This window comes from Lynx rufus, unplaced genomic scaffold (genome assembly GCF_022079265.1).
Source record: "Lynx rufus isolate CCGP_SWC_20201006 ecotype Redwood Valley unplaced genomic scaffold, mLynRuf1.p SCAF_13, whole genome shotgun sequence".
Lineage (NCBI taxonomy): Eukaryota > Metazoa > Chordata > Mammalia > Carnivora > Felidae > Lynx > Lynx rufus.
Window position 1 is genome coordinate 1,392,120 of NW_025814827.1, and position 24,081 is coordinate 1,416,200.

Below are 24,081 nucleotides of genomic sequence, written 5' to 3' on the forward strand. Positions count from 1 at the left end.
TTATCCTCTTGTCTCCATCATCGATTGCTACCATTATCACCTGCCAGGTCTAGTACAAAAGATTTCCAAGTGGTTTCCCTGTCTCTCGTACGATTCCCCTCAAACACACCTTCCACATGACCACTAGAGCCACCTTTCAAAAAATCAGATATCACTTGCCTATTTAAAATTCATAGTGGCTCCCCATTATCTTCACAGAAGAAAGTCCTGGTCTAGCTCCCTTTCCAGTCTTCTTTCTCACCCCTCTTTCACTTTTGCCATATTGAACTACCAGCAGCCAGCCCCCTGGTTTCTTCTACCTGCCAGGTGTTCTCTCTGATCGGGGCCTCTCTTCACCCCTCATCCGCCTGAGGGATTCCTACTTACCCTTTCAAAGCCATTATCATATGTCAGTTCTGTCAAGGAGAGAAAGTACTGACTACCCTAAACCTCCTTTCTGTGTTTCTTGTATATGTCTCTATTATTACAGATATCACATTTTTTTTTTGTCTGCCTTAGGAGCAGATATTTATATCAGTAGGGCCTACCACAGAGCAAGGCACATTGTGTATGCTTGATATGTCTGTACAAAATACTGAGAAAGGCTACATCTGACGTGGTGTAGCCACAAGGTTATTTACTCAGAGAAGCTAGCATATACACAGCTTTTATGAAACAGATGGAAGTTGGCAAGGTGATGGGGAGGGGCCAATGGCAGACTAATGTGAATAATGAACATTCATGACCGGACCAGGCAAATGAGTAAACTCTGAACAAGTGAGGGCTGTCTGCCGAGTCCAGGCTGCCCTAGAGGCTCAGTGGTTTTGCCCTGCACAAACCTACACAAAATGATAGTGCTCTTCATCATTCCATTCAATTTTCTCTCCTTTTCCCCAAAGAAAGCAATAATTACAAAATCTAGGACCCTTCAAAAATATTCCACATTAGCTTTTATTTTTCCATTGATGAGCCAGTTGGCCTAGGATGCCTTCAGCCTACTTCCACTTTATCAGTAGGGAGTCTCATTTCCATCTCACACCATACATTTTACAGTGCCCCTCAGTGAACCTTCAGTGAGATGGGTATTGCAGGGAATGAATTGCAGAGGAACAAAAGTGAGAAACACTGAAGATCACACACACTATACCGTCTGTACTATATTGTCCCATTACACAAAAACACAACTGCAAATGAGAGACAGCATAAAACGAAAATCTGCAAACGTGCCATAGATATCCAGTATATGGTATAACCTTGCTCTAAGAATACAGGCTGATTACCTGTATTGACCTCAATCCTTGATCTACCTAGAAGGAGTATTGCTTTACTTGCTGTTACAGAGCTAAGATCCCCACACACTCAATGCTGTTACAAACATATTAAAAATGGATTAAGTATTTAAAATATAAATGGCATCTGGGCCCCAGGTAGTCAGCATTCCATGCTGTAGGAATCTGCTATGAGACCTGTCAGGTAGGCCAGGTAATTTATAGCTTGGGTTGCTACAAAAATATTCATCTGCCCAAGAAACCCATTTTGGAGTCTAGAGAGAAATTCAAAAAGGCAACTGTGTAAGATTTTACTATTTTATTTGTAGCATGTACCCATTAAATCTTTTGATGCTCTTACTCAGCAATGCGGATCAAAATGAAATCACTCGTGTTTCCGAGCTAGTAATTTAGGCTGAGAGAATGACACCCAGGATGTTTACATTAGAGAAACTGAAGTACAGAGCAGTTCAATAACTGACTCAGGCCCAGATTAAGAATCAATTAATTTGAATCCCAACTTATAATTCCCAACTATGTTTTCTCACCTCATTAATGAAAGCTATGGCTTCCTTTTCCTCCTAGACAATTCATTTTGATTCCAGATTTACACGTGTACACCAAACCCTTCCTTCCTAAACCAATTCCCAGTTGAGACTCTTAGGAATTTCTGTATGCATTCAGTCCTGAAATGAAGTGGGCACTGACCTATGATGGCTATGGGTGTGTATAGCTGGCCACTGGTCAATGGCTCTCTGTGAAGTTTCAATGTTGAACATATTTGTACTGAAGGATGAAAGTGGAAGTGTTTCCCCTCTATACTTCTTTCCTTATTACTAAGCCAGTAATTAATTGCCTGTGTCTATAGTCTGAACTAGTTGTAAATTCCTACCAGTTATTCCTGTTAATGCTTTTTCATTTAGTGTCTTGCTTTCTCAGCATCCACCCAAATGAGATAAACAGAGACTCTGTGGAGTCAAAATGCAATAAAGGATGCTGGTGTCCACAGTTCACCTCCACTTATTACAAGCTTCTAACAAGATTCTTGCCATTGGTAGAAGAAAGGAAGCAGGGGCGCCTGGGTGGCTCAGTCAGTTAAGTGTCCGACTTTGGCTCAGGTCATGATCTCACAGTTTGTGGGTTCGAGCCCCTCACTGGGCCCTGTGCTGACAGCTCAGAGCCTGGAGCCTGCTTCGGATTTTGTGTCTCCCTCTTTCTCTGCCCCTCCCCAGCTCACTCTCTGTCTCACTCTCTCTTAAAAATAAATAAACATTAAAAAAAATTAAAAATAAATAAATAGAACATTTAAAAAAACGGAAGGAAGCAGCCCACAGTTGTAACAGGGACATGCACATCTTCATGGGGCTCTGTGAGCTTGTTCCTTGAGAACAAAGACTTAGACTCCTTTACAAAGAGAAGATACATACTACCCCAAATTTGGAACTGTTGGAAAAATAAGACAGAATTTTATACTTTTTGCTTATGTGAGATTTTTATCATCTTCCCCAAAGTAATTTCATCCAAATTTCTTATGTGGCCTCACATAGCACCATTTATTATAAAAAGACCTCAGAAAAGCAGTGAAAAAGAATGTCCCATTGAGACTGAGTCATAATTTTACCAACTGGCCATTCTGCTTATAGGTAAAGGGCTGTCATTTGTCCATTCAGGGATAACACTGAGGAATAGCAGGGCCAGTCCACTACTCAGGTATCATTATGATAGGATAGGTTCTATGTAGGAGTCAGGAGGCAGCCTGCCATGGAGCTGGTGACCCTATGCAACTATAATTATTATCCTCTGGCTTCAGTTTCCGCCTGTGTATGATGATGAATGATGAGTGCTGGCTCTTCTAAAGTTGACCTGAGTCTACTTTGGGGATTATGTGTTTAGTCAGTGGCTACCCAGATTCTCTGAAAGGAGGAAAACGCAAGGTAGATTTTATTTAGAGCAGGGAAGTTTTAAGTTCATGCTTAAATTCATGTTAAGTTTTATTTAGAGAGCAGGGAAGTTAAGGGCTGGAGGCCAGCCAATACACAGCCCACAGAGACAAGTCCGATTTGCTGGGTGGCGGCTCACCAAGTGGTGATGAGGGGATGAAAGGAGACATGAAAGAAACAGAAATAGAAGTTGAAGGTTAAATATTGTCTGGGCATCAATTTGGCCTTTCCTTCACCAAAACACTTAAAAAAGTAGGCTGTGCTCACTGCCTCCCTGTTCCCTACTCTAACTGGCTGCATCTGGTATCTGCTCCCACTATTATTGAGACTGTATTTTCTTAAAGTTTACCAGAGATTGCCTTTTCCTTATGCTGTTCAAGCTTTTTGCAATTCTGGACTCTGACTGGTGGGTCCTTGCTCTTTGCTACTTCTTCTCCTGTGTTTCTGTTTGGGTCACTTAGATGTGTAGACCTTTTCTTGATGTTATAGACTCTGCCACTATAACAGCATACATTCCTCAAAGTTTGAACTAAATCAAGTCTACGAGAAGACTGGGTAACCATATTTCTAGTCTTGATCTCCCTTTTGAGTACCAAACCTACATTTTTGTCTGGCTACAGCATTTCTCTAGCACTGGATGTCCTAGAGGCATGCTCCACAAAGAGCTCATCTTCTGGCTTTTCTGACTTATATTTCAGTTGATGGCACCCTCCTCCTGGGGCTGTCTCTCATCCTACAGCCAGCCTTTCACCAGATATGGTCCTACCAACTGTTTCAGCTCTTTTACCACCTGCCCCTTCTTTCCCACTGTCCAGTGGCTCATTATTACTTACCTGGACTACTGCAATAGCATCATGACTGGCTTCCTTTCTGGACTCTTCTATCATAGTTTTCTTCCAAAATCATTTCACCATAGTTTTTTTCCCCCCCAAATCATTGATATTATATTATTCCCCTGTTTAAAAATCCTTAGTGGCTTCCCATAAAACACGAAATAAAGTTGGGGCACCTGGGTGGCTCAGTCTGTTAAGCCTCCGACTTTGGCTCAGGTCATGATCTCGCTGTTCGTGAGTTTCAGCCCTGTGTAGGGCTCTGTGCTGACAGCTCAAAGCCTGGAGCCTGCTTCAGATTCTGTCTCCCTTTCTCTCTGCCCCTCCGCTGCTCACGCTCTATCTCTCTCAAAAATAAATAAACATAAAAAAAACCCACAAAAATAAAGTCTAACTTTTTGAACTCATCATTCAAAGCTCTAAATGTGGTCCCAAATCTTTCCATAGCCAAATTTTTCAATATTCTCTTCCTGCACTGTGGACAAAAAAGGCCGTATTTTTTTTTAAATTTTTTTTTTCAACGTTTATTTATTTTTGGGACAGAGAGAGACAGAGCATGAACGGGGGAGGGGCAGAGAGAGAGGGAGACACAGAATCAGAAACAGGCTCCAGGCTCCGAGCCATCAGCCCAGAGCCTGACGCGGGGCTCGAACTCACGGACCGCGAGATCGTGACCTGGCTGAAGTCGGACGCTTAACCGACTGCGCCACCCAGGCGCCCCAAAAAAGGCCGTATTTTATTGGCCCTGTGATAATGTTAACAATGACTTATTTCATTCATTAATTGTCATTCGTCTTTACATTTCTGCATACCACTCTGAACCTTCATTATAATTTATCTTGTTTAAGAGTTATTTATGCCTTTGTCTTTCCCACTGGAATATAAGCTCCTTGAGGGTGAGGCTTTGTTTTGTTCACATGTACTTCTATAAATCCACACAGATATCACAATTTTTTATACAGTAAATGTTTGCCAAAAGGCCAAGAAATATTTGTTGAATGCCCATTATGTACACTATACTATTTCGGATAGACTATAATGCTATCTAATGCTAAATGCTAAAGCTACCTGGGGTGCTTGTTAACAATGCAGTTTCCCAGGCCTCACTTCCAGAGATTCTGATTCTGCAGGTATGGGATGCGGCTGAGGAAAGTATATATATATATATATATATATATATATATATATATATATATATATATTTAAATTTATTTATTTATTCTGAGACAGAGAGAGAGAGAGAGAGAGAGACAGACAGTGTGAATGGGGAAGTGGCAGAGAGACAGAAGGGAAGAGAGAGAATCCCAAGCAGACTTTGCACTTCAGTGCAGAGCCTAATGTGGGGCTTGAACTCATGAACTGCAAGATCATGACCTGAGCCGAAATCAAAAGTTGTATTCCTAACTGCCTGAGCCACCTGGGCAGCCCTGACAAAAGTATATTTCTAATGAGGACCCCTGGGTGATACAGAAATAGGTCACCTGTAGATGACAGTGCTATTCCCAGAAGTGCAGTCCAGAGAGAGGAACTAGTGTGTGTAGGGCTGGGTGGCATGATATAAGAACTACTTGTGATTTGTGCTAGAGGATGCAACTATAGGGATGAATAACTTGGGGTGTCTGCCTTCAAGGACTCAGTGTCAAATGATCTAAAATCTCCAATTCCTTGTTTTGTTTTTTTTAATCAAAAAGACATTATGCCACCATTAAAAAACAAAACAAAATCAAAATCACCTATAATTATCACCACTCTAACAGGAATTATTTGCATATTACCATTTTGTAAGTCAGTTTTTAAAAAGTTATGATCATACTATTTGGTATTCTGTTATTTTCATGCGACATTTTACAAAAACTGTTTTTCATGATTTTTTTAGAGTCTTCATAATTACCATTTAATGGCCACAAAGACTCCATTGGGCATTGTCATAATTTATTAAATTGTTTCCTTAATATCAGACACCCAGTTTGTTTTCAATTTTTGGCAGTGCTAAAAATCTTGAGGATGCTAGCATTTAGTAGTTTTCTCTCCTAATTTTAAGTAAAAATGTTTACATCTTTGAAGTAATGAGAAATAAAACATGTAAGGACAGAACTTACCTAAATATACTCAGACCAGTGCCTAATTTTAAAAAAGAATAAAGAGTGGTCTAAAAAATGTTGAGCAGTTAACTTTTCAGTATTGTTAATAATAATGCATTATTGTATATGTATAGTCTGGAAAGGGGTTTCACTACATAAAAACATATGCATTAGAACAATCTTATGAGGGGGTGCCTGGGTGGCTCAGTTGGGTAAGTGTCCAACTTTGGCTCAGGTCATGATCTTGTGGTTCGTGAGTTCGAGCCCCACATCAGGCTCTGTGCTGACAGCTCAGAGCCTGGAACATGCTTCAGATTCTGTGTCTCCCTCTCTCTCTGCCCCTACTCAGCTTGCACTCTGTCTCTCTCAAAAATAAACATTAAGAAAAGAACACTCTTATGAGGTAGGTAGAGCAGGTAGTATTCATTCATGTGAAAACCATGACTTACTTGGGGATACACAGAGACTGATTCTGACCCATGTCAGCTAACTCCAAATTGACTTTTCTCTATTATGTGTTGTGATAATAGCAATTTACTTAAGACAAATACAACTAATAAAACTATTCACACTGAATGAAAAACAGAATAAAGCTATGGAATGAATTGTGTCCTCCCTATATTTCTATGTTGAAGCCCTAACTCCTAATATGACATATTCTTTCCCCCATTTTAACCCCCACATGAGGACACAGTGAGAAGGTAGCTGTCTACAAGCCAGGAAGAGAGTCCTCCAGTCTCCAAAACTGGGAGAAAATAAATTTCTGTTTAGCCATCCAGTCAGTTTTGTTATGGCAGCCTGAGCAGACTACAATTTTTGTACTGAGAAGTAGAGTACCACTGTAACAAATACCCAAAACTGTAGAAGCAGCTTTGGAATTGGGTAGAAGCTGGAAGAGTTTTGAGATTCATGACAGAAAAAGCCTAGATAATCATGAAGAGACTATTGTTAGAAATATGAATATTAAGAGTGATTCTGGTGAGGAATCAGACAGAAATGAGGAACATGCTATCAGAAACTGGACAAATTATAAAATGACAGAGAACTTGGCTAAAATGTTCTAGAATTTTGTGGATAGCAGAACTTGTGAACAATGAAACTGTATATTTAGCTGAGATTTCTAAGCAAAGTGGTCAAGCAGCAGCTTATTTCCTCCTAACTGCTTACAGTAAAAACACAAAAAGGGAGAGAGAAGTTGAAGAAAGAATTGTTAAGCAAAAAGGAACCAAGACTTTAAGATTTGGATAATTCTCAGCCTATCCATACTGCAACAAACAAGAAAGCTAGTTCTAAAAGGAACACTAAGGGGTGTGACTGAATAACCATTTTTCTAAAGAGATCAGGGGTATGACTCATGGACTTATTAATCAGTCATCTCAGGAGAAGCCAGAATGAGAGAGGATTCCACCAGAAAAGACACTGCTAGTTTGAACTAAAGGGACAGAAGAAGCAGGATGGAGTGAAGGAAAGTTGTCAGACTTCTTGGATTCTATATAACTCATCCATAGAGCTGTGAAGGTGCATTATTCTTTAAGGAAAGGGAAGAATGACCCTGAAGGTGTTTCAGAGATTGTCAGGGCTGTTACTCCCATCACAAATCTAAGAGACAAGACTGTTTCCTCCTGGGTTTCAAAGGGTAGGGCTGCCTCGGCAGAGAGCCATGTGGATGGGGCCTCACAGAGGGCAGTGTGGGCAGGGCCCTTACAAAGAGCTGGAGGAGCAGGGTGCTTAGCAGAGCCATGGGAGCAATGCTGCCAGTACTGAATCAAAGAGGATCGTTTGTGAGTGTTCATATCTAATGGAATTTGCCTTGCTAGGTTTTGGACTTGCTTGAGACCCATCATCCCTTCCTTCCCTTCTATTTCTCCCTTTTAGAATGGAATTGTCTACCCTATGCCTGTCCACCATCATATTTTTTAACACAGTGTTAACTTTTAGTTAACATAGTGTTATATTAGTTTCAGGTGTATGGTATAATGATTCACCAATTCTATGTATTATTCACTGTTCATCACTGTAAGCATACTCTTAATCCCCTTCACCTATTTTGCCCATTCCCCCACCCAGCTTCCCTCTGGCAAATACCAGTTTGTTCTCTGTAGTTAAGAGTTTTTTGGTTTGTCTCTTTTATCGTCTGTTCATGTGTTTTTATTTTAAATTCCACATACAAGTGAAATCATATATTTGTCTTTCTCTGACTTATTCACTTAGCATTATACTCTCTAGCTCCATCATGTTTTACAAATGGCAAGATCTCATTCTTTTCTATGGTTGAGTAATATTCCATGGTGTATATATGCATCTTCTTTATCCATTCATCTGTTGACAGACACTTGGGCTGCTTCTGTATTGTGGCTGTTGTAAATAATGCTACAATAAATACAGGGGTGCACAGATCTTTTCAAATTAGTGTTTTCATTTTCTTTGGGCAAATACCCAATAGTGGAATTACTGACCACCATTGTATTTTGGAAGCACATAACTTGGCTAGTTTCATAGGGTCACAGCTAGAGAGGAAATCTGCCTTAGAATGAATCAGACCCTGAGTTATACCCATATCTGATTTAGATGATATTTAGATCAGACTTTGGACTTGAGAGTTGATGCTTGAATGAGTCAAGACCTTTGGGTCTGTTGGGATGAACTGAATATATTTTGCATGTGATAAGAACATGAATTTTGGGGTGCCAGGGACAGAATGCTATAGACTGAATTCTGAGTCCCAAAATTAGTATGTTAAGTGCTAACCCCTGAGATATTGTGATTTATAAGAAAAGGTCATCCAGATAACCAGAATATATTTCTCAAATATATATGGTCTTCATTCATGGTTCTTAACTCACACCTCCCCAAACCCTTGGAATTTTGTAAGTATTGAGAGCAACAAAGGTGTCTCTTACTATGTTCATAAGGTGACTTATGGACCCCACTGAAAGAAGGGGCTGGTTGCCAGGGGAACCAACCTCATGATTGAAGGGCTGCAACTTTCAGTCCCACCCCAATCTCCATGGAGAAAGTGCCTGGAAATTGAATCAATAGCCAATCATCAGTGATTTAATCAATCATGGCTATGTAATGAACCCTCCATAAAACCCCAAACAGACAGAGTTTGAAGAGATTGGTAAACACATGGAGATTTGGGGAGTGTGGTGCACATGGAGAGAACATGGAAGCTCTGTGCCCTTTCCCCACACCTTGCTCTATGCATCTCTTCTATCTGGCTGTTCTTGAGTTATATTCTTTTATAATAAGCTGGTGATCTAGTAAGATGCTTCTTTGCATTCTATGAGATGATCTAGTAAATTACTCGAACCCAAGGAGGGGGCTGTGGGAATCTCTGATTTACAGCCAGTTGGTCAGAAGCACAGGTAATGACTTGGGTTTGTGACTGGTGTCTGCTGTTTGTAGAAGGTGGCAGTCTGGTAGACTGAACACTTAACCTGAGAGACATGGTGCTGTCTCCAGGTAGGTAAGTTGAATCACGGTGAATTGTAGGATGCCCTTTTGGTGTCTGAAAATTGCTTTCTGTTGTGTTAGAAGTGTGCACCTTCCCCCAACGTTGGAAACTGAGTCTCTGAACACACAATTTAACCCCCCATTTGGACCATATTTGGAGATAGGGCCTACAAAGAGGTAATTAAGGTCATCAAGGAGGCGGCCTGATGTGGATTAGTATCCCTAGAAAAAGAGACACCAAGCCTCCATCCCCCTCTTGGCCATGTATGGACACAGGGAGAAGGCAGCCATCTGCAAACCAGAAAGAGAACTCTCACTAGAAACTAAATCAACCAGAACCTTTATCTTGAATTTTCCACTTTTTAGAACTGTGACAAAATTCAACTCTATTGTTTAAGCCACCCAATCTATATAGTATTTTGTTACAGCAATTTGAACAAACTAAGACAACACCCAAAGTAAAGACCTTTGTACTTTTATCACTGCAGTGGACTTGGCATTTAAGGGGATAGCATCCTTTGGCTTTCAAATTGCTAAATTCTAGCACTGATTTCCTTTTGCAATGTTTTAAAGACCTTTTAGTCTCTTCAAGAGACAGTCAAACCTGTTAGCCACTCTAAATTCCATCAGTATGGGAAGGGATATTTTAAGAAGACAAACAGTAAAAACCTGTTTGTGTGAGCCAACTGCTGGTCTCTTTTGCTTACCTCTGCAAAGGTAGGGTTCACAGTGTCCTGGTAGTTTATTCCTCTAAGGTTGTACAATCAATTGGGTACTTCTAGAAATGCCCAAACAGTCTTCAAAGACACATTTATATTCACCATTTAGTATAAAACGTCCTTTCCCAAACCTGCCAACAACTCCCAGTGTATAACCACTTGCCACCTGTTCTTTGGAGATTGCTTCTGCATCATTACAAGCCAAGAAATCAATACTACACCATTGATTTGGGAAAGAGACAAGATTGCACGCAATAATACATAAAGTTAGTCAAGCCCTACTTCTCCATTGTTTTGAAAGAACAGATAGTTCAATGCCCTGTTCTGAAATAGGTACTCATCCTGGATTGGTGATCTTGTAGCAATAAAAGCCCAAGATAGATGAGGCACCATAACCCCAATTGACTTAACAGCTCTTGAGTGCTACACAGAATCTCAAAATGCCTTTTTAGACTCAACAGTTATGTATTAACTAAAATCCAGCTCCTCTCTCTGCAGTCTATCCCTCAGTTTAATTTACAAAGTATGGGCTGGGGCCTAGGGTCACTCTGCTAGCACCACCAGACAGTTAAGTGGTAAGGGCGCTGCAGCTGCAGACAGCAGTTGAAGGTCTGCTCCAAATATGTATTCTGTCTTGATAGACAGGTAAGGCCAATTGTTTACCTTATCCATTAATTTCCTAAGACACCATCTGGTCTTTCCAAGCCAAATTAACATGTAAAAGTCATTTAGATATGTTAATTGGTTTTGAACCAGGAAATAGAATCAATAAAAAGGGACTATGGGAATGGAGAACATAACGCATTTACCTAGAACTCTGTGTTTTAAAAAGCTCTTTCACATGCATTAGCTCCCTTGATCCTAACCTCAATCCCACAGATTATCATTGTAAACATCTGAAAGAGGAGGAAATTGAGGCTCAATGATTGTTACCCTTTTAAAGTAGCCTAGGGAAGACACTTAGGGAGAGGGAAAGGAGTGAATACTTATCAGGGATGTTTTATTCTCTTTTAGCCAAACAGACCCAAAGCTAAGGAAACTGAGACTCAGAGTAGCAATTTGTGACAAAGCTAGTAAGTAGCAGAGCCAGGACTTGAACCCAGGATCTTTTAGACTTCAAAGTCTATTCTCTACTAACAATTTCCTCTTTAAAAAAAAATCCAAAGGCTGGCTGGGTGAGGACTGGGCAAACAAGAAGAAACCACATTGACATGGATAGGAGAGAATGGGACACAACCTTGCCATAAAATCCACCCCTGGTGCAGTATCCCCATAACAGGGAGAGAACTCAAAACCTGGAGCTTCTCCCTCAGAAGTGAGGGATTTAAATCCTACATCTGGCATCCCAACTTCTAAGACATACACCTGAGAGACAAGCCTCTAAAACATGTAACTTTGAAACCCAACAGGGCTTGTGTCCTGAGACCCACAAAACTGTGGCAATCTGAGAAACCGCTCTTAAAGGGCCTACATGCTGGGACTTACCCACCCAAGAAGCAGCCAACTGTGCCTTGCCTTAAAGTGAAGGAGGCTCAAATGCTTATATTAAAGCACTGGTGTGAGACTAAAGCACCAGTGGAGTGGCAGACATCTAATCTGAAACATACAACTAGGAGCCTGCTGGAACACTTTCCAGAGACAAAGACTAGTAGGTATGATCTTTATGTTCTCCCTTTGCCAGGCTCCAGGGCACTAGTATCCCAAAGAATGAGCTTTTATGTGTGTCTGGTGGCCTGATTTTTATGGCTGCTGTCTAGGGGATGCCTCTTGACTGCGTGGCTCTGGAGGCAGGGCGGGTTTGTGTTCCTGGTCCCATAGGACTGTAATAATTGATATCACCCAGAAAAAAAGCTTATACCCCTGTCTGACACCCCAAGTTTTGTGACTGCTGTCAGGGAACACCTCTCTGTCATCTGGTTCTGGCAGTCAGTGGGGTTCATGGGTCTCACAGGACTGTAACCAATGGAGAAAAAGGTCTTAAACAGCTACCAACCCCAGGGCAGAGCAAGAGGTAGCAAACCCAGGAGCTTGGTCTTTCTGTGAAGAAGGCCTATTAGCTAATCATGGGGCTGACCATACACCTTTCCAGAGACCTCAGAGAGAGGGTGCTATATTCCTACTCACCCTCTGCCATGCCCCAGAGTGCCAGTGTCTCCTGGACAGGAGCTGTACACACATTTGGTGCCCTGGTTTTTGTCTGGTGCCCCAGTTTATATGGCTGCTGTCCAGAAAATGCTCCTTGATCACCTGGCTCTGGTGGCCAGGGGGCTTGCATCCTGGGTCCCCTAGGACTATAGCAGAGAGATAGTTCTTGGCAGGTTTCCACTCAGGGCACTGCACAGACAGTGGTCGTACACTCCCTAGTCTTTCTGTGAAGAAGTCCTCTTTGCTTGTTCTGGAACTTTGGCCTGAGGGGCAGACTTCAGGTTTGGTACATATTTAGTGGCCTGTAGAGTTGGTCTCCAGGAACATAGGCTATGGACACCATGTTGGTGCTTTCTCTCTGCCATGCTCCAGTTTACCAGTATCACACAGAAAAAAACTTATACTCTTGTCTAGAGCCTGGGTTTCTGTACCTGCTTCCCAGAGGGCACCTGTTCCAGATCTGCGTATGTTTGCAGTCCCGCAGGATTATATATATTTGCCTATTTTTTTATTTTTATTTTTTATATTTGCCTATTTTTAAAAGCTGATGCCTGAGGGTCTGGCTTTCAGTCAGCCTGAGTCTAGGTGCTGAGATTCTCCCCCTTGGGACACTGATGGGTCTTGGCATATTCTCAACTACTGGGAGCTATTAAAAATATAATAGCCTGCTTGAACAGGCACAAAGGTTTGAGAGATGACAAAGATCTGGGGCAGGATTGAATGACAAGGTTCATCTACATGAGGCCACTCCTTTAAGGCTGGGAGAGGTGGTTGTTTCATCTACTGTATGGAAACGCAGACTCAAGCTAAATGAAAAAAGAGAGGAATATGTTCCAAATGAAAAAAGCAAGTAAACCCCAGAAAAAAACAAACAAAAAAACAAAAACAAAAAACCTTAATGAAATGGAGATAAGTAATGTACCTGATAAAGAGTTCAAAGTAATGGTTATAATGAATGGGGAGAAAAATGGATGAACACAAAGAACTTCAACAGAGAGATGGAAAATATAAGAAAGTACCACACAGAAGCCACAGAGCTGAAGAATACAATAACTGAATGGAAAAATACATGAGACAGGTTCAGTAGCAGACTAGATGAAGCAAAAGAAAGGATCAGTCAACTCAAAGATAAGGCAGTGTTACTCACTGAATCAGAGCAGCAAAACCAAACAAATAAAAAAGAAAAAAAAATGAAGATAGCTTAAGGGATGTAGAGAACATCACATAGTCTAACATTTGCATCATAGTGCTCTGAGAAAAAGAAAAGAGAAAGGGATAGAAATCTTATTTGAAGAAACAATGACTGAAAACTTCCCTAACCTGTGGAAATAAACAGACATTGACATCCAGGAAGCCCAGAGTTCCAAATAAGAGGAACCCAAAGATACCCACACCAAGACACATTACAATTAAAATGTCAAGTTAAAGGACAACATGTTAAAAACAGCAAGAGGAAAACAACTTGTTACATACAAGGGAACCCCCATAAGACTCTCAACAGATTTTTCAGCAAAAATTTTGCAAGTTAGAAGGGAGTGGCACTACATATTCAAAGTGCTAAAAAAAACTCACCAAACCCCAAAAAACCAACCAACCAACCGAACAAAAAAACCTCCCAACCAAGAATACTCTACCTAGCAAAGTTATCATTCAGAAGTGAAGCAGAGACAGAGTTTTTCAGACAAGCAAAAGCTGAAGGAGTTCACCACTATTAAACTGGCCTTACAATAAATGTCAAAGGAAGTTGTTTAAGTTGAAAACAAAGTGCACTAATTAGTAACAAGAACACATATTAAAGAATAAATCTCACTTGTAAAGTAAATATATAGTAAAGGTAGGGATCAATCACTTATGAGACTAGTATAAAGATTGAAAGACAAAACTAGTGGGGTGCCTGGGTGGCTCAGTCAGTTAAGTGTTGACTTTGGCTCACATCATGATCTCATGGTTTGTGGGTTCGAGCCCTGTGTTGGAGGGCTCTGTGCTGACAGCTCAGAGCCTGGAGACTGCTTTGGATTCTGTCTCCCTCTCTCTCTGCCCCTTGCCTGCTCACGCTGTCTCTCTCTCTCTCAAAAATAAACATTAAAAAAATTTTTAAAAAAAGAAAAACAAACTAGTAAAAATAATTATGATTACAATTGGTTAAGGGATGCACAAAATAAAAAGATGTTAACTGTGACATCAAAAACATAAAATGAAAGAAACCACAAAATGTGTGGAGGGAAGAATAATTTTGAGCTTTACAATGGGATGAAACTTAAGCTGTAACCAACTTAAAACAGACTTATAAGTTGTTATATGCAAGCTCATGGTAACCATAAAACAAAAACACAATAAAGAAAGAGAAAGGAAAATAAGCATAGCACTAAAGAAACCACAAAGTAAGAGATCAGGAGAAGAAACAGATGACCTACAAAAACAGTCTTTCTGGAAACAATAAACAAAATGGCAATAAGCACAGACCTATCAATAATCACTTTAAATGTAAATAGATAAATTCTCCAATCCAAAGACACAGAGTGGCTGAATGGATAAAAAAAAAAAAAAAAAAAAAAAGAAGACCCATCTATATGCTGTCTAAAGAGACCCACTTTATTAAAAAAATTTTTTTAATGTTTTATTATTTATTTCTTGAGAGAGAGAGAGAGAGAGAGAGACACCATGAGCAGGCAAGGGACAGAGAGAGAGGGAGACACAGAATTCAAAGCAGGTTCCAGGCTCTGAGCTGTCAGCACAGAGCCCTCCAACATGGGGCTTGAACCCACAAACTGCGAGATCATGACCTGGGCCAAAGTAGGACGCTTAGCCAACTGAGCTACCCAGGCACCCTGAGACCCACTTTAGAGGTAAGGACAAGACTGAAAGTGAAGGGATGGAAAAAGATATTCCATGCAAATGAAAACCAAAAGAAAGCTAGAATGTTAATTTACATCAGACAAAATAGACTTTGAAACAAAGACTGTAATAAGAGACAAAGAAACGAGTTACGTAATGATGAAAGGATCAACCAACAAGAGGCTGTAACATTTGTCAACATTTATGCAACTAACATTAAGAGGACGTAAATACATAAAGCAAATACTAACAGACCTAAAGGAAGAAATTGACAACAATACAATAATACTAGGAGACTTACATCAATGGATAGATCATCCAGACCCCCCCCAAAAAAAAATCAACAAGGAAACGTCAGCCTTAAATGAAACATTAGACCACATAAGCCCACAGATGGGCTTAACAGATATATACCCAACATTCTATTCAAAAGCAATGGAATACGCATTCTTCTCAAGTACACATGGAACATTTTCCAAGACAGATCATGTTAGGACAAAAAACAAGTCTTAATAGATTTAAGAGGACTGAAATTTTATCAAGCATCTTTTCTGACTACAATGGTATGAAACTAGAAATTAACACAAAAATTACACAAAGAAAACTGGGAAATTCATAAATTTGTGGAGATTAGACAACATGCTACTGAACAACCAATGGGTCAAAGAAGAAATCCAGAGAAATAAAAAAAAAATAGCTTGAGACAAATGAAAATGGAAATGTAACAAAGATCATGCTTTATTTGTTACATTGACAAAGCCTATGGCTTATTTACAGTGAATGTAACTGGGCAAGAATTCTTAATGTTAATAGTTTTAGCTTTTGTGAAGAGGTGGTTTGTCTGGAATGGGCAATCTACAGTTAAGAAATTAATATGTGACATAATGGATAAAGTAAGTTGGGCTATGGAGTCAGAGAGATCTGTGTGCATATCCCAGCTCAACTAATTGTGTGTGACCCTAAGCAAGTAAGCTCACCTATCTTTTATTTTCCTCATCCGTCACATGGATAAAAAGATCTTAACCTCATAAACTTGATGTGAAGATCAAATTATGTAACACCAATAATGTTCCTGGCACATCAACAAATACTGGTTACCTTCTTCTGTAAAAATGTCTCCCCAAGAAGCAGAACAGTTATAGAGCAGGGGCAGACCAGTGTCTCTTATTTGCTAGAGAATAAAGACAGAAACATGGAGTGGAAGGGACATAACAGACCCATTTGTATAGGTAGCCTTCGCAAACAATCACAGCTCAAGGATTAGCTACTTTCAGAAGACTTCTCTGACCTCTAAAGTTTGGGTTAAAGTCCTTCTAAGCTTCCAGAATTCTGTTTTCCTCTATCTTAGCAATACAGTATACTGTAAGTCTGTCTCTTAACATATCTGTTTTCCCCTTTAGATAGTAAGTAACTCCCCTGCTTATTATAATATCTTGTGTAAGGTAGATGATCAATAACTTTTTGCTGAATAAAAGAATGGAGGAAAGAACAGACCCATCCCAATAACAGTGTGTTGGGTAAGATTAAAATCAAATTTATAATATTTTCTTACCTTGACTGCATAGTTGTTAAGTGGATCTTTTGCATATGAAGCTGTGTAGTAAACTGCATCACCTGCCTCACAACACGGTTTGTCACTAGTTAGCCTGAAGTCTGACCAGCTGTCCACCCCAAAACGGAGCTGATCTTTCTGTCCAGCCATGAAGAGGTCTTCACATTTAATAGCCAGTTTTTTCAAAGCATCTGTATGAAGGCTTCGGATTTTACCCACCACTTCTTCCCGATTCTCAAGTCCTCTATAAAGTGCTTGTCTCTGTGGCTTCTGTATGCCTCGGCCCTGTCTGCAAGAGGGACCACGCCGGCTGGATAGGGACTCCATGCTGTTGGAAAATCTATCCTTAATACTGAGAGTGGTTAAGCTGGAGATACTGTTTGCTGCTGAGGGGACAGGTCTCTCCTTGAGCAAAGGTCTTTCCAAGGAGTCATAAGACTCAATGTCCAGTCCCTTGAGTTCATAACTGATGGAAGAGCCAGCACTACTGGCATCCCAGTTGGGGTCGATATCATAGGTGGGATTAGCCATTACACAAAGACTTGTTTCCATAGATTTTTGGAGGTCTTTGGGGATTGGTTCTGTATTGGCTCTTATGATCGTTTTCTTTGGCAGTGGGGGTGGTGTAGGTTGGGAAGCATTAGGTGTTTCTTCATCTGTTTTCCCACTAAAGACAACAGCATCATCCAAAGTTCCCTTAGGCTGCCGTGGATGCTTGGGTGGTATCATGGCTGCTCTAGATTGCCCTGTATTGTTTTAAAAGAAAGAAAGAAATAATAGTTAAGTTTTTATTCTTGTTACATAATTGAAAGTTAAAGAGAAATAAGGAACTTAAGGAGGTGGCCATGACAATATAAGAAGTCAATGCCTTAATTCAAAATGGTTGAAGAAAAGCAACCAAAGAACAAATAGGTAAAAGTCTAAGACTTGGTGGGAGCAATAAAATGTGAGCAATGTCTCAGCATGTGCCAGAGGAACAAGGTAATGGGTTGTAACAACAACAACAACAACAACACTTCAGTTCTCCACTCCTGCCCTCAAGATTGCTGATTTTTACTACACTAGAATATGAAGGGGTGACAGACACTCAGATAATTACATTGTGACAGGGTAGAGATGAAAACATTTGTGGATTAGAAAACACTTGGAAGCATTTTAAAAAACAATGGAAACTAGCAATGGAACCACTAGTATCAAAAGATACTATTCTGTTCTTTTAACCTGGTTCCAAAGTTACCCTATATTGTATATAGCACTTGTCATTTTCAATCCAACACATATGAATACAATTTCATAAACATATTATTTTATTTCACTCTAGAGATGGATTCTAGCAGTAGTCTTAAACTGGTCTATGTATAATTCTTGTGATTGGGATAAAGGGAACAATACATATTAGTAGTCAACTGCTGTTCCAAACATCCTTCACAAAGTCTTATGACTTTCTATTGTATTTTGAAGGTATATAAACTATGATTTGAGTGATACTACTTTTGGACATCTCTTACAAGCCCTAGTTATAGAACCAATCATCTCTGCTTCCTTTCTAGCACCTGCATTTGGAAGACAATAAAATACACATGTGTGAAAATGGAAACAAAAATGGCCCAAAATCTTTGGGACACAGCACAAGAAGTTCTAAGAAGAAAATACATAGCAATACAGGCCTACCTACCTCAAGAAATAAGAAAAAGCTTGAATAAAAAAATCTAACCTTACACCTAAAGGAACTAGAAAAAGAACAAACAAAACCCAAGGTAAATAGAAAGAAGGAAATACTGAAGATTAGAGCAGAAATAAATGTATAGACACACACACACACACACACACACACACACACACACACACACAAGAGAGAGAGAGAGAGAAAGAAAAAGAAAGAAATCAATGAAACCAAGAGCTGGTTCTTTGAAGATAAACAAATGTGGTAAACCCTTAGCCAGACTTATTAAGTAAAAGACAGAAAGGACCTGAATAAATAACATCAGAAACAAAAGAGAAGTAACACTGATACAACAGAAATACAAAGGAATATAAGAGAATACTACAAAAAGTTATATGTCAACAAATTAAACAACCTACAAGAAATAAATTCCTAGAAACATATAATCTTCAAAAACTGAACCAGAAATAGAAAATCTCAACAGATTGACTACAGGTAATGAAACTGAATCAGTAATAAAAACAACTACCAAAAGCAGAAGTCCAGGACCAGATAGGTTCACAGGTGAATTCTATCAACCATTTAAAGAAGAGTTAATACCTATTCTTCTCAAACTATTCTAAAAAATAGAAAAAGAAGGGAAGCTTCTAAATACATTCTATAAGGCCAGCATCACCCTGATACCAACACCAGACAAAGACACCAAAAAAAAAAAAAAAAAAAAAAGGAAGAAAAGTATGAGCCAATATTCCTGATGAACATAGATGTAAAAATCATCAACAAAGTATTAGCAAACTGAATTCAACAATACATTAAAAAATCATTCACCATGATCAGGTGAGATTCATCCTGGGGATGCAAGGTGGTTCAATATTCACAAATCACTCAATGTGATATACCACATCAATAAAATGAAGGATAAAAATCATATGATCAAGTCAACGGATGCAGAAAAAGCATCTGCCAAAACTCAACATCCATTCATGATAAAAACTCTTAACAAAGTAGGGTTAGAGGAAACATACCTCAACATGATAGGGAAAAGACAAGGATGTCCACTCTTGCCTCTTTATTCAACATAGTACTGGAAATCCTAGCCACAGTAATCAGACGAGAACAGAAATAAGAGGCATCTATGTTGGTAAAGAAGTTAAACTGTCACTATTTGCAGATGACATGATACTATACATAGAAAATCTTAAAGACTCCACCAAAAAACAACTAGAAGTAATAAATGAATTAAGTAAAGTTGTAGGATACAAAAGTAATACCCAGAAATCAGTAGTGCTTCTATCTTCTATATACTAATAACAAAGTAGAAGGAAGAGAAATTAAGAAGACAGTTCCATTTACAATTGCACCAAAAATTTAGGAATAAACTTAACCAAAGAGGTGAAAGACCTGTACTCTGAAAACTATAACACAAGACACACACAAATGGAAAGATATTCCATGCTCATGAATCTGAGGAATTATTATTGTTAAAATGTCCCTATTAGCCAAAGGGATCTACAGATTCAATACCATCCCTATTAAAACACCAACATTGTTTTTCACAGAACAAAAACAAATAATACTACAATTTGTATGGAACCACAGAAGACCCCAAACAGCCAATGTAATCTTGAGAAAGAAATACAAATCTGGAAGTATCAAAATTTCAGATTTCAAATTATACTGCAGGGGTGCCTCGGTGGCTCAGTCAGTTGAGCATCTGACTTCAGCTTGGGTCATGATCTCACACTTGTGAGTTTGAGCCCTGCATTGGGCTCTGCGCTGACAGCTCAGAGCCTGGAGCCTGCTCCTCCCCACCTGCACTCTGTGCCTCTCTCTCTCAAAATAAATAAATATAATAAAAAAATTTTTTTTAATTGTACTGCCAATCTAAACATTATGGTACTGACACAAAAATAGACACAGATCAACAGAACAGAATAGAGAACCCAGAAACAAACCCACAATTATATGATCAATTAATCTATGATGAAAGAGGCAAGAATATAAAACGGGGAAAAGACAGTCTCTTCAATAAATGTTGCTGGGAAAACTGGACAGCTACCTGTAAAAGAATGAAACTGGACTACCTTTTAACACCATGCACAAAAATAAACTCAAAATGAATTAAAAACCTAAATGTGAGAGCTATAGTAATATTTTTCTAGATATGCTTCCTAAGGTAACAAAAGCAAAGATAAACTACTGGGACTACACCAAAATAAAACAAAAATCTTTTGCACAGCAAAGAAAGTCATCAATTGAACAAAAAGGCAACCTACTGAATGGGAGAAGGTATTTGCAAAGGATGTATCTCATAAGGGGTTAATATTCAAAATATATAAAGAACTTCTACAACTCAATGACAAAAAGCCGAACAATCCAACTAAAAAATGATCAGAGGACTGAATGTACAAAGAAGACATACAGATGGCCAACAGACACAAGAAAAGTCGCTCAACATCACTTATCATCAGGGAAATGCAAATCATAACACCAATGAGATATCACCTCTCACACCTGTTAGAACAGTTAAAACAAGAAAGACATGAAATGACATCTTGGCAAGGATGCAGAGAAAAAGGAACCCTCCTGCACTGGTTGGTAGGAATGTAAATTGGTGTAGCCACTGTGGGAAAACAGTATGGAGGTTCCTCAAAAAATTAAAAATAGAAATAGCAGGGGCGGCTGGGTGGCTCAGTCAGTTAAGTGTCTGACTTTGGCTCAGATCCTGATCTCGCAACTTGTGAGCTGGAGCCCCACATCGGGCTCTCTGCTGTCAGTGCAGAGCCTGCTTTGGATCCTCTGTCTCCTTCTCTTCCTCTCTCTCTGCCTCTCCCCCTCTCTCAAAAATAAATAAACATTAAAAAAAATAGAAATACCGTACAGTCCAGTAATTGCACATGGGTATTTAACCAAAGATAGCATAATACACAAAGGGTATTATGCTAAGTGAAATAAAACTGAGAAAGACAAGTAACACAATTTCATACATAAGTGGAATCTAACCCTCCCAAAACAAAAACCCAAATTTAAACAAACAAAAAGCAGAATGAAATCTATAAATACAGTGAACAAACTGATGGTTGCCAGAGGGAAGGGGAGTGGGGGAATGGGCAAAATGGTGAGGGGGAGTGGGAGATACAGGGTTCCATTTATGGAATGAATAAGTCATGGAACAAAAGGCAAGACATAAGGAAGAAAGTCAATGACACTGTAACAGTGATGTATGGTGAGAGGCAGTAGCTACACTTGTGAACAAAGCATAACGTATAAACTTGTTGAATCACTATGTTGTACACCTGAAACTAAAGTAATATTGTGCGTCAACTATACTAAAAAAACATACACGTGTGTGATCAATGACACCTTTTGGGCTTATTGTATAATGGAGAGAGACATTATTATTTTTTTAAATGTTTTTTACTTATTTTTGAGAGAGAGAGAGAGAGAGAGAGAGAGAGAGAGACACAGAATCCAAAGGATTCTCTCTCCAGGCTCTGAGCTGTCAGCACAGAGCCCAATGCAGGGCTTGAACTTGTGAACTGTGAGATCATGACCTGAGCTGAAGTCAGACACTTAACTGACTGAGCCACCCAGGTGCCCCAACATTATTTTTTAAAGAAAGAGAAATACACTATGGAACTTTTTATAGCAGTTGTTATAATTAGTAATGTTATTAAAATAATGAGGCCTCCATTAACTATCTCAGAATGAGAATGTAATGCTCTGTTATGGGATGAATTACGTTCTCTCCCCCCAAATGTTGAAGTCATAAACCCTGGTACCTGTGAATGTAACCTGATTTAGAAATAGAGTCGTTGCAGAGGTAATCAAGTTAAGATCAGGTCACTAGGGTAGGCCTTAACCCAATATGACTGGTGCCCTCATAAAAAGAGGAAAACATCATGTAAAAAGAGACAAAAGAGAGTATGCCATGTGACAACAGAGGCAGAGAGTGGAAGAATGCAGCAGCAAGCCAAGGATGTCAAGGATCAATGGCACCACCAGATGCTAGGGAGAAGAAGCAAAGGGTTCTATCCAGAGCTTCAGAGAAACCATGGCCTTGCTAACAGCTGGATTTTAGACTTCTAGCCTCCAAAACTGCGAGAGAATAAATTTCTCTTGTTTTCAGGCACTTACTTCATGGAAGTTTGTTACAGCAGCCCTATGAAACTAATACATGCTCCTACTGAAGGTCAGATAGAATAGAAGGCACTGCACGGACCTGAGAGTGATTATGAATAAAGATGGTGGTTTGTTTTTATGAAAATCATGTCCTTGTAGCAATGCCAAGGGTGGGCACAAATATAAACTGTGATGGTAATGACAATATAGTCCATTTCCCATTCATGCAACTCTCTCCAAGAACATCCAGACCTAAACTAACACAATACATACAGCAAACCTAAGGTCCACCTTTCTCCACCAATGGCATGTAGCAAATAGATATTTTTTTTGTAAGGAACAGAACTATATTGCATATAAACACAAACAAAAAAATGTATACACACACACACACACACACATATATACATACAGCATAAGAAGGAGAGAGACAAAGAAAAATGAGAATGCTAAGAAGGCCAGGACTTTGCTTTATTCATTATTGTATCCTCTATATCAGGACAGGGCCTGGATGTAAAAGATGTTCAATAATGTTTCTTGAATGACTAAAAAAATAAATTAGAGCTGAAAGAGAATTAAGTGGTAAACTTACAGAGGTACCTATAACAAGAAAAGATACTGAATTATTAATTTAAAATATTCCCACAAAGGAAAGTCCAGGGCAACATGGCTTCATTGATGAATTCTAGCAAATGTTTGAAGAAGAATTAATATCAATCCTGCACAAACTCTTCCAAAAATAGAAGGGGAGGGAGCATTTCCCAGCTTGAAATCTATGAAGCCAGTATTACCTACACATCAAAATCGGACAAGGGCATTCATAAGAAAACTAGATACTAATATCCCTTATGAATACAGACACAGAAATCTTTGCAAAATACTAGCAAACTGAATCTAGCAACATATAAAAAGGATTATACACCATGACAAACTTAGATTTGTCCCAGGAATGCATGCTTGGTTTTAACATCTGAAAGTTAATCAATGGAATACACCATGCAAACAGAATAAAGGAGGGGAAAAAACCTTACATGGTCACTTTAATAGATATAGAAAAAGCATTTGAGAAAATCCAACACCTTTCCATGACAAAACACTGAACATACTGGGCAAAGGAGAGAACGTTCTCAACCTGATAAAGGGCACCTACGAAAGCCCCAAAGCAAACATCATCCTTAATGGTAAAAAACTCGGTATTTCCCCACTAAGATCAGGAATAAAACAAGGATTTCCATTCTTGTCACTTCTATTCTACATTTCACTGAAAGGCCTAGCCAGGGCAATTAGGAAAGAAAAAGAAACAAAAACATCCAGATTGGAGAAGAAGTAAAATTATCTGTTTTCAAAGGTAACATAATCTTGCATATAGGAAAGCCTAAGGAATTCACAAAAAATTATTAGAACTAATATATCAATTCAGCAAGGTTACAAGATATAAGATCTGTATAAAACAATTGTATTTCTATACACTAGCAATGAACAATCAAAAAA

The 24,081-nt window shown here is 39.2% G+C and overlaps 1 protein-coding gene across 2 annotated transcripts in view; it reads right to left on the reverse strand.

The window, feature by feature from the left end:
- The window catches only part of PEAK1 (pseudopodium enriched atypical kinase 1), a 190,073-nt gene that overhangs the window by 13,384 nt on the left and 152,608 nt on the right, over nucleotides 1–24,081 (reverse strand). For both annotated transcript variants that reach the window (XR_006961219.1, XM_047074749.1), the window contains exon 5: nucleotides 16,806–17,551. Coding sequence is in view for 1 of the 2 variants with exons in the window: in XM_047074749.1 (XP_046930705.1) it covers nucleotides 16,806–17,551 (746 nt within the window). In the remaining variant the exon portion in view is untranslated. The remainder of the gene's footprint in view (nucleotides 1–16,805; nucleotides 17,552–24,081) is intronic.